Source organism: Pantherophis guttatus, chromosome 1 (assembly GCF_059756535.1).
Source record: "Pantherophis guttatus breed Tessera chromosome 1, ASM5975653v1, whole genome shotgun sequence".
Classification (NCBI taxonomy): Eukaryota; Metazoa; Chordata; class Lepidosauria; order Squamata; family Colubridae; genus Pantherophis; species Pantherophis guttatus.
The window spans coordinates 45,682,289-45,694,367 of NC_142063.1; the positions used below are offsets into that span (position 1 = coordinate 45,682,289).

General features: G+C 35.5%; 1 protein-coding gene across 2 annotated transcripts in view; it reads left to right on the forward strand.

Annotated features, from left to right (window-relative positions):
- ITPK1 (inositol-tetrakisphosphate 1-kinase) overlaps positions 1-11,147 on the forward strand; it is a 137,172-nt gene extending 126,025 nt beyond the window's left edge. Inside the window, exons 8-10 of one of the 2 annotated variants that reach the window (XM_087872792.1) lie at positions 4,009-4,076; positions 4,668-4,830; positions 8,207-11,147. In XM_087872792.1, the coding sequence (XP_087728918.1) occupies positions 4,009-4,076; positions 4,668-4,830; positions 8,207-8,526 (551 nt within the window). In that variant the 3' untranslated portion in view covers positions 8,527-11,147. The remainder of the gene's footprint in view (positions 1-4,008; positions 4,077-4,667; positions 4,831-8,206) is intronic. The other variant, XM_087872800.1, reaches the window with a different exon arrangement.
- Positions 11,148-12,079: the final 932 nt, after the last annotated feature.

Sequence of the window (12,079 nt, forward strand, 5' to 3'; positions counted from 1 at the left end):
GGAGAGGACATCACAGACTTCTTCCTAAAAGAAGCAAGTCAAGATGCAAGCAGAAGAGATTGTTTTGACTAGGAACTCCTACATGTTTTTAATTCTGTCTAGCTTCCACAGAGGTTTTAAGATTATGGCATCATAAATCTTTTGCTAGATGCAGTTGGTTTCAAGTTCTATTTGATACTTGACCCTGACCATCTCCACTGAACTCTTCCTCTTAAGAAATTTGGAAAATTCTTCCCTGCATGATATGTACATTCTACCTGAACTTTATTGTAAGCGCCCAGAGCAGTGGTGGGTTGCCCCTGGTTCAGACCAGTTCACAAGAACCGGTAGTAAAACCGGCGGGAGGATCTGTCCACTGACCCAGATATCATCATAGGTGATCTGGGCATGTGCAGAAGCTTCTGCACATGTGCAGAAGAGCACGAGCGGGCGCGATGCGAACTGGTAGTAAAGGTAAGTAGAACCCACCCCTGCCCCAGAATCACAATTTATGAAAAGGGCAGTTATATAAATATGATTGATTGATTGATTGATTGACCATATTATGATCTTTCTTGAAGGCTTTGATATTTTATTCATATGCTATTTGCTTGAAATCATACTAATGAAATTATTACATTGGTTCATAATATCTAGATGGTCTGATTATGATATATTTTTCAAGATAAATGCCCTGAGTTAAAATGTTCTGTGATTTCATTTATTTATTTTCTTTACTCCCTATGAACAAAACATTTTTGAAACTGTAATAGGTCTGCTTTTCATTTAACTGTTTATGTTGAATCACTGTGTTGATTTATAAATATTTTATCCAAAGTCAATTGTGCAAAATAACAAGATGAAATATTTTTAAAAAGATATTTGCCAAAGTCACAAATTCTAAAAATAAATACACATCAAGATAACAAACCATAATATCAAAAATGATTAAAATTGGTATGAAAAGTTTAGTTTTCTTTGAGTTCAATTCAATTCCTAGTGTACATGTATTTTCATAAGGTTTGTCACTAAATGCTGCAGGGTAATTTTTTTACTTTATCATAGACTACAGTTGTGATTATTCCTAGTAGTCTCCTGTTCAAACAAATAATCCTGCTTTTGTTTTTTGTTTAGATATTCAGCACACATGTAGCACTTAAAATATTCTTCAGTTCAGTACATTATTCAACTAAAATTTAAATGTGGTAGATAAACAGAGGGATTATCTACTGAATAATATATTTAAAAACTGTTTCTTCCATTAATTGAATGATAGCTTTTTAATAATAAAATTATTCCTACATTCCTTCAGTACTTTCAAAAAGTTCCATTGTGGAATGGTCACATTCAAAATAGATATATGATAGTCCTTGACTTACAACAGTTCATTTAGTGACCGTTTGAAGTTACAATGATAGATTTTAGCAAGATGAATATTTATTTTAGATTTTTTTCTTCATATAATGCATAGTTAATTTTTGACTTCTGTTTTCTACATTGTAGCAATACCCATTAATATCAGTGACTTTTAAAGAATCTTACCCAAATTCAGAAATAATAAGGCTGTCAAGTGCACTCAATTGGGATGTTTTGAATTTCCTACAATTTTGGGAATAATTCCAGAAAATATAATTTAATAAGTTTGATACTCTTTTACTTATATGCTGACAATAGCAACAATGACAGCATTGGAAAAGTCCCATTGGGCCAACAATGCAAGATTGGGGCAGCAATAACAAAACTGACAATATATATTCATAATAAAAATTTAATCAAATTTAAGCAAGAAAGGCTTATATACAGTGCATTTCCCAGCAAGGCATATTCAGACATTTGGAATATGGCTTTTAGAAAAAGAGACTAATTTAAAACAACAAACAAAATTACGAAGCGACATAAGCAAAAATCTCAAATATTTAATATTAAGTAATAAAACCATAGCATAAATATTAAAATTGTGTATAATTATTGGAGAAGAGAATGGGAGGAAAGAGTGAATATGTTACCAAAATTACCTTTCACGATGTGTTTACTTGTGATCTACTTTTCCTCTTGCCTTTTGTATCTTTATGCTTTGCTTTTTTGTATTCTTTTAGCTTATGCAATGTAATAGAAAACATCGGAAGTAGTTTGATATTGTTAATCAACAAATACTATTTAGAGTGGTTCGTTAAACCCTATAACCTTATCCAAGTTTTCAGTTTAAATACATATAAGTTTTAGTGCCAATGCACACTTCGCTTTAGCCAAAAATTACACCTTTATTTTTTTAATGTTTCAGTTGTCACCTGAAATGAAAACTTGGGACCATGAATTCAGTGGCTAGAAAATGATTCATCTTCTGCTTATTTCTAATGAATCAATGAATACATCTTCATTCTTTTGGGAGTAGTTCAGATATGACTAATTATTTACATGGGCAAATAGGCTGCAGTATCAGAAACTCTTGATTTCTTGATTTGTCTATGTGATTGATCTACTACTTGAAATCTAACAGACTCTAGGTGGCTTACAGGATTTCTTGCATAAACACCGTGCAAAATTAATATTAAAATCAATTATATAATAAAACTCATAATCTAATTCTCCAAATTAGAGTTCTTACATAATAACTACAAATTAATTTGACATTTGGTTTGGCGCCACTGACTATAATCCCTCGAGGTCTTCTGGAAGAGCCATGTAATCACCTGCTTCTGAAAAACCATAAGGATGGGTGCCATCCTTGTTTCAGGGGGCAATCAATTCCAAAGGAGGTGTGCTGCAGAGAACATCCCTTGTCAGGTCACCTCCCATTGTATTTTGTGATACACAGGGATCCTTAGGTGCTCCCTAGTTCAGATGGGACAGTCCAAAACCATATGGGGGAGGGAAATGGTCTGTATAGTATGGTCCAGAGGATACAGCTTTACAGTGACTGGCCCTTTGAATTGCACTGACAAGCCTTCTAGTAACCAGTGCAGAGCTGTCATATGCCAATATTGTAACTGGCCTCTGGGTATACGTGCTGTAATACATACATTCTTGATCACCCGAAATTTCTGGATGGTCTTCAAGGGTTTCCCTGTGTAGAATGAATTACAGTAACCTAATTTGGAAATGACCGGGGCATGAGTGCATAGCAAAGCAAAACCCCATAAAGTCAAAGATGGAGAAGTTGGCCTCTGGAGCAACAGCCACTCCATCTGGTTTGGGTTAAGTCTGAGCCTGTTTTTCCCCATCCAGACCGTGACAGCCTCCAGACACCGAGTCATGTCTTCCACAGCATCTCCCAATGGGCTTGGAATGGAGATATATACCAGGAGAATAGGACAAATAGTAAGTCACAGACCAAGAGATGGAAGTCAAAGTGGGGAGTGTTAATCAGAGTTCTAGGCAAATATATTGGCAAAGTGGCAGCAGAAAAATAGCTTTACAAAAATTAGCCCAAACAGTAGGCTGCTGAATTATCTTACAGACATCCCTGACCAAGTAGATGTACAAGATGTTCTTCGCTGATCACAAACAACCTGTCTACAGTGACTGGGCATAAGCAGCACAATCTCTTAAAAGGCAATGCTTCTTCTTATTTCATTGTTGAATTATTATTATTATTATTTTGAAGCAAGCAAGCATCAACACAGGTATCTTTTCCCTTCTCCAGCAACTCCTGCCATTTTTTCCATTTTTTAAAATTTCTTTTGTTATTGTTTCAAATAAATAAATAAAAAGCCTGATAAAAGCTCTGCTCCTTTATACAAATTTCCTCGTCAATTATGGAAGCCAGGACATTGCATTATGGCAATTGATTAGAGCTCAGTACAAATAGGAATGGTGTAAATATCAAGGATTTTATTAGTTGAAAATATGGATAAAGTTGCTGGATTATAGTGCCCTCTAGTGCTTGTAGATTAACATATTTTTAAGATTTAAGTAGTGATTTTGAATGTAACTTTTAAGAACAATTTTTGGTTACTTGCATGTAATTTTTTTAATTCTACAGATTTGTTGGTAATTTATATTTTTTTCCCTTTAATTTCCAATCTATAGATAGAGAGTCAATATTTTTCAACAGCCACAATGTATCAAAACCAGAATCCTCTTCCATCTTAACAGCAGTAAGTATTCTAGACTTCTTTCTCCAAACACTGATTCTACCAATAGAAGCCTCTCAATTTAACACTGTTCTTCTCAGGTTTATTTTTAGGAATTATTGTAGGAAAGCAAAAGCTCAGAATCATCCAAAATCTTTCACAAACATATCTGAAAATGTTTTTTTTTTCCTTGAAACATAGGAATTATAATACTTGGTTAAGAACCATTCATTCAGTGACCAATCAAAATTACACAGTCTCTAGGTGAATGGTCCTTATGCCCAGTCCCCAAAGTTGGGGCTCTTGCAGCTCTGCACTTATGACCACAGGGGGGCCTTCAGCTCTCCCATCCACCCACCCATTTCTTTGCCCCTCCGCATCGCTGCCTTTTTGGCTGCCATGCAGTCTACTGCCTCTGCTAGCCCTGCCACCTTAGAGTTGACATTTTGTCCCCAGAGTTATGGGATTTTGTCATTCTGGAAAGATTTCAGACATTTTAAAATATTGAACTGTGGTATCTGCAGATGCTGTGTTTCATGTCTGGAGGAAATGTGAGGATACCTGTTTTTTATTTAATATCCCTCTACAATTTCATTCTCTGTCTTTCTTTTGCAGCTTGATAAAATAGAAGGGGTGTTCGAGAGACCAAATGATGACGTTATCCGAGCAATCTCAAAGACACTAAGACAGACTTTGGGGATTTCTCTCTTTGGCATTGACATTATCATTAACAATCAGACTGGTCAGCATGCAGTCATTGATATAAATGCATTTCCAGGTGAGAGCAAACTGATATATACAATACACCAAAATACAAATATCATACTTCAAAGTTAACATTCATTTCAAGCAAGAGTGCAGAATATTTTTCCCAGACAAAGCCCCAGAATTGTCCTTTCATAATATACATTATATATATTATGTAAATCAGATTAAATCAAATCAGATTAAATACAAATAATAGGATTTCATCCACTTCTATCATAATAAAAAGTATTTTTGAGATACCCTGAGGATTCCAAACTCTGGCTTCCCCCTTTAAAAATTTTAAAATATACTCATTCTCAAGACATGGATGAAGAAACCTAGATCCAAGAACCATGTTTTTGGATCTAAGTTCAGCATCAATACTTCTGTCAGAATTTTATCCTTGCCTCAACAAGTTCAAGAGCAGACAGGTAATCTACATGAGTAAGATCCTCCATTGAGTTAGAAGCTCAAATTATGCAATGGATCCTTTACAATTCTAAGTACAGGTAGTCCTTGACTTACAACAGTTCATTCAGTGACCATTCAAAGTTACAGCAGCACTGAAAAAAATGACTTATGCCCATTTTCCACACTTATGACCTTTGCAGCATCACGTGAAGTGTTAATACGACTTTATAATGCCTTGGTACGGCCACACTTGGAATACAGCAATCAGTTTTGGTCGCCACAATGTAAAAAAGATGTTGAGACTCTAGAAAGAGTGCAAAGAAGAGCAACAAAGATAATTAGGGGACTGGAGGCTAAAACATATGAAGAACGGTTGCAGGAATTGGGTATGTCTAGTTTAATGAAAAAAAGGACTAGGGGAGACATGATAGCAGTGTTCCAATATCTCAGGGGCTGCCACAAAGAAGAGGGAGTCAAGCTATTCTCCAAAGCACCTGAGAAGCAATGGGTGGAAGCTAACCAAGTAACCATTTGTCTGAAGTAGTTTAGAGTTTCCTGCCTAAGCAGGGGGTTGGACTAGAAGACCTCCAAGATCCCTTCCAACTCTGTTATTCTATTCTATTCTATTCATGGTCACAAGATCAAAATTCTGATTCGTATTTATGACAGTTGCATTCTGATAAGCAGTTCTGATAAGCAAAATCAATGGGGAAGCAAATTCACTTAAAACTGTGTACTAACTTAACTGCAGTGATTCACTTAACAACTGTGGCAAGAAAGGTCATAAAATGGGGCAAAACTCAATGTATCGTTGAGCACAGAAATTTTGGGCTCAATTGTGGTTGTAAGTTGAAGACTACTTGTACATATAAGGTAACTGTATACACACCAACTGCAGGCAAATTGTGTTTTTTGAATGTTTTGGACTGCAATTCTGTGGTTTGTTTTTGATCATGCTAGGTAAAGCTGACATTGGAAAGTTAATAAGGTAATAGTAACTTGGTAAAACACATATTCAGATGTAATATGTTATCACAAATTGTTTAACTTTCTCCAACCTGAGTGCCTAACAGTGGTGTGGATCTCAACTTTCATAATGCTGCAGTAGCATGGTTGTCATTAAGGACATCTGTGTCCAACTGTGTATCTGAGGCACACTTAAGATGTGGAAAGATTGCATAAAGTGTACTTATGAAACTGTAAATTAATGCAGAAACCAGACTTTGCTTTTATTCACTGCTACAGTATATTTTTATTGTCTTCAACCCTGTAGCTGATTTCATTAGTAATGTAATTAACAATAGCTTTTTTCCTCCTTTCAGTTAACTGGCTGCCTCTAGATATGATCAATTACTATCCAATTTAGATCCATTTGGTTTCTCTAGTAGCATTAAGTTGGGCACTTCCAGATCTTGGGCGACTTTTCATCAGTCGAAAACCAGCTACTTTTCTATAGATTTCATTTGGTCTACAAATAAATTGGTACTCTAAGAAATACAGGCTGCAAAACTATTTAATTTATTTATTTATTATCACATTTAAAAACTGAATTATACCAAACTATGAAGGGAAGCAAAAGAAATGCTGGGTTTTTAAAAACATATCTTTTTAAAAAGTATATATTGAAGTTCAAGAACATTTCAGAAGAGCTCTGCTGTTAATCTGTTTAAGATATGAACAAGAATGTTAGATTCTTGAGATGTGTTTCACAAAAACAAACCCAGCCTATTCTCCCAAATCGGTGTGGTTTCAGTTTGATTTTAGTGTCAGTAGAAATGCATTCATTAGAGGTACTATTTGGTTTTGGGCTTCCAAGCTGTTCTTTCCTATTTTCACTGAGTGTTCGCTCAAAATTCTGCAGAGCAAATTCATTCTAATTTTCTTCAGAAAATTAAATCATCTATTTTCTCACAGGAGACATCTGCTAATACTATCATTTTCCTTGCTTTTAAAAAGGATTGGGGAATGATTCAGCTTCTGAGACATTAAGTCTCAACCTGGTGGCCTCTTGCATACAAAAATGTTACTGCCCCAAAGCTAAGTGGTCCTTCCATTGAAATTGGCTTCACAAGGCACTTAAAATGACTTCTGTTGCATTGCAGCATCCCAATAAATTCCAAATGATCGCATTGCACTGTGTGTACAGGGCTCATATACACCTTTTACAACAGCAAATATATTTCTGACAAGCATGATGCAATAAGATATTCATTACATTAAACGATTTTACAAGAAGCACTTATGTACAACAAATTTCATTTTACATACAATGTACTTCCTCCTGAGAGGAGCTGTTCCTGAGAACAAGAGGTGGAATGGGACAATATATAATGCTAAATTGAAGGGCAGCGTAAGACTTTGATTGAAAATGGAAAGTTAGTTCTTTGAATTAAACTCTAACTAATACAAGAAAAAGTTCAGGATACGTCTCTCCTGTGTTTAGATTAACATTTCTTGCCATGTCTAAAAATGTCCAGGTTTCTCTCCATAGTATGTTTATCCTACTGTGTCAAGAGGAATTATCATTTCTCTGGAAAAAAAATAAGAATATCTCTTAAAAGCATTGCAGGAATCTGGCAATGTGTTTTATATCACTATATTGTAGCATCACCTTTGGAGAAGCAAGGTTTTTAATCCCCCAGTGAATCTTTCCATCTAATCTGAGTTCTGTGCCTATCTCTGTAGCAGTCATGCATCAATTAATATCAATGACATTGATCAGGAGAAAGGAAACAGTCTCTTAGAGCTTCCTTTGTTCAAAACTTTTGTACTTTTAAAAAGAGCACTTAACAGAGAAATAAAATATGGGAGACGTTTTAAAGACATTTTTAAAAGAAAAAAAAGTGATATTTCCAGGAGGTAGAGCACACAAGTTGGTGAATTATCGCTAAAAGTGATGTGCCATCTTCTTGCGTATGAAGGGGGAAGAGAACTTTAACAAAAAAAACGGTAGCCATAGCTAATGTTTTATCGCCTGACTTCTTCATTACTTTCAGGATATGAAGGTGTCTCAGAGTTTTTCACTGACCTCCTGAACCACATAGCTACCACCCTGCAGGAGCAAACTCCAGAATTGTCCCAGCTGAACCATAACAAATTCTTGGCAGAGCAGAGCAGCAGCCTCGTGGGGGAGCGGACATGCTGTGCTAACACTAGCTGCCGGAGCATGGCAAGCCAAGACCCCTGGATTGTGGAGAACGAGACCAACAGCTCAGTCAAGCTGCAGCACCAGAGGCTGGGCTGTAACTCATCCATGTCACCGAGCTTTCAGCAGCATTGTGTGGCCACGTTGGCCACAAAAGCTTCCTCTCAATGATCCCTATCTGTGCCACAGACTGAGAAAGAAAGCAGTCAGCCCCTGGGCTGTGAATTCAGTGTAATTTTTTGAAAGAAAGTGAAATTAGTGATATGGGTCCACTTTAACAGATTCCTCTTATAGTTCTATAGTGAGTTTATCCATCCATGTATGGGTGCCTGTTGTGTGCATGTATCTTAAACACTATATCTTAAATGTGGGAGGATGGATTTGTGTTTTTTTTTCCCTATGCCTTTTCCTTTTCTTGTAATCATCGACCAGAGTTGGGTGATGAATCGTCTCGGATTGATAAGAATTTGTGTTGAAAATTTGCACACTGGGATTCAACACCCTTCCATCTTTTTTCCACCCCATTCCAAAGAGTAAAACATGCATTGATTGTACACCTAAATCCAGAGGAAACCTGCATACCCAGGATCAGCATTTTACTTCTTCGTGGAAAACTTCGAAGTTAGAAAGTGCTTCAGATAGTTTCCCATTTCCCTAAAGAAGAATAATGCCTGGGTATTTGTTTGCTGTTGTGAAAAACTATAGGTTGATGTAATACTGCCCTTAATCTCATTTGGGGGCAGAGGACGTCCTAATTGTTGGAGGATTACCACATCTAACATAAGAACAAGCTAGGGAGTTTGGCTTTTTCTGCTGCTTTACTGATCCTGAGACTAAAGGACATCACTTTCACGTATTTATTAACTGATAGGGTGGCTTATTTTTAGCTTTGTATGATGCACAGATCCATTCACTGTGATTTATAATTCATAGTTTCTTTGTTAGGGTGGGCTTGTGCATCATATTAAACAAAAAACTCAAATTGTGGATTAGCATTACATGTGATTTAGGGGCCTGTTTGTAAGCACTACTCTGCACAAGTATTTTTCCTTAGTGGTGGGTAGAAGTAAAAGTAAATTTGTTGAAGCAAATCAGCAGCAATTTGTCTCCATTTCTGGTCTATCATTTGTGGGGTTGAACAATTGAGATACAGTATAAGGGTAATATTTATCCAACCTGTAATTCAGTCTGGTTATATTTTAAGAACAAGTAACAAAACAACAGTGCATCTTTAACTCTGTTTCTTTCGACACAACATCATCTTTGTGCAGCTTTGAACTGGTCATTAATTTGAAAAGGTACTGTGAATGAGTTTTGGGACTCTTAATTTGAGACAATCTGTCTCAGGAAACATTGTTAAAGTATTTTACATATTAGATACATTTGGAAAGATTGATCATCATGAATTAGGGATCTATGGACTAATTCACACTCAGGTAATAGTGTGAATATATACGACATACATGCTACAAGTTGTACACATGAATCCCAATTTTTAAAAGGATAATATATTAGTAATATTTGCATACAGGCAACATTATGTGTTTTTTGATGGATTAAAGAAAGTTTGAATTCTCAGATTCTCTCAGTTCCTATAAAGATAACCCATTTCTTAATATGTATGAACTGATATTAATATATTTTCCTCTGCTGATGGCAGCTTTTTATTCGTTTCTTTGTTTTTAGAGTAAGGGGAAAAATGGAAATATCTGATGAAATATGAAAGGGAGGTTAAAAAGGGAGGACCAGAAATGATTCCAACTATGATGTAAGTGCAGGAAACTGTTCAAGAATTAATAGGAAGGAGAATTGCTATGTTCCTTTGTGGTTTTGTTTCTAAAGTTCTTCATAATTCTGCAATAGGTATTGACTATAAATAGCTGAAGAGACAACAATATTTGTAGATAGGTTTCTTATATGACACTATACAGTCATTTTGTTTATTTCTAATTCAAATTTGAGTCATATGATGATCCTGAATTATTGTCTATCTCAATAATAACAGTTACTGCAATTTCCCAATAAATTATTGATATTTCTCCATGCATATTTTACATGCCTTTGGTGGGAGTGAAAAATAGGTCAGAAATATTTTCATAAAACTTTTTTTCAATATAGCAACACTATTAAAGGTTACTGATATTTTTTAAAAAGATTGGATTTTAACATTACGCGCACCCACAAACACACACAAACAATACAAGCCAAAATTGTCCTGATGAAAGGCACCTTTGAACATAGCTGAGTCTCCCCCTCCCCTGTAATTTTAATTAAGGCAAGAGTATTTCATTGCTGTACTGAGCATTGCCACCCCCACCCACCCCAAATACTACCTCCTTGACTGCTGCTTGCATGGATCAAGAAACTAACAATTTGCAACAGGGTTCAAACCATCTTGTTCTTCAGCTTGTGGGAGAACCAAGGGAAGAGGCAAAATAAGTTAGTTCTTCTGGCATGTCTTCAGGGAACAAGCAATATTATCTGATTCAGAGGGTTATTATGACAATATTTTTAATTTTAAGGAAAAAAACCTCCCCCACATCATCATCATTTATACAATAAATTTCAGTTCTTAGGTGAGCAAGCTGGAAAAAAGAATGTTCCATCTGGTTTAGTTAGAAGACATTTCAAAATTGTTGATCAGCCTGGACTATTTGATCCAGTTTAAATATATTTCTGCTATTTCCTATTTTTAATAATGAGTAAGAATTTCTTTTAATGGCTGCCTTCTAAATTTTGGTTAGCCTATTTTGCACTGTTTTATTTCTCCAAAATAAACTACTGATACGTAATTGTACATTTTATATTTATTTACAAATGATATATTTCGTAAATTCTCCAAAGTCTTAATACAAAGTATATCTGATAAAAGTGCAGTTCATATCTTGACTTTAGCTAGAATCTAATTTAATTCTGTAGCCAAATAGGTTGTCGGCTTCGTTCACCCCTTGATGTAACTGCTGCTTATTTAAACAATTGTTGTTTATTTAAACAACAGTTCATACCTTGCATTTAGTTTAATAAGAATGTATTGCAAGAAGGCTGGCCAACAGACAGTTTGTAATCCTTTCTGTGGTTTTTTTCGTATCAGACTATTTTGTGTGGGATAAAATATGAATAATATTGTCAGGTTCCAGAGAGAGCACAGTGTGCTATTACATTACAGAGCACTGAGCATATGGTACTAAAAAAATGAGTGCAAAATCAATTATTTCATCTCTGTTTGGTTGCAGCAAATTTCTTGAACTCTTTTTCAATCTAAAAACACTGCCATGTGTTCCTCCCCAAGGGCGATTTTATGTGAGAACTGAAATGTGCTTTACAGCCTCCCGTTTGTCAGAGATTGAAGATAAACGTGTCTTTTTTTTTCCTTCTGGAAAGCCCTGGGAGAGGAGGGTTGTAGTTTGGTTGTATGATTCCAATTTTTTTCAACCTGAAAGGCCAAGCTCTACTTTTGAGGGTCTGTTGAGTAATAGCAAAAATGTTGCCAATGCACGTAGGTCCCAAAAGAAGCATTACTGGTGTTGTTAAATATTGAAGGACAATTAAAGTAGACAGACTTAAATGTACACAAATAGCATCCATGTTTGATTTGTTTAAGGAAGTGTAACTATCCATAACTGCATCTCTACTCGTGGCAGGAAAATAAGAAGTAACTTTGTAAACATTTTTTTCCACTTTTCAGTATATATACATTACAAATAATCTTTTGTGCCTCTCATTA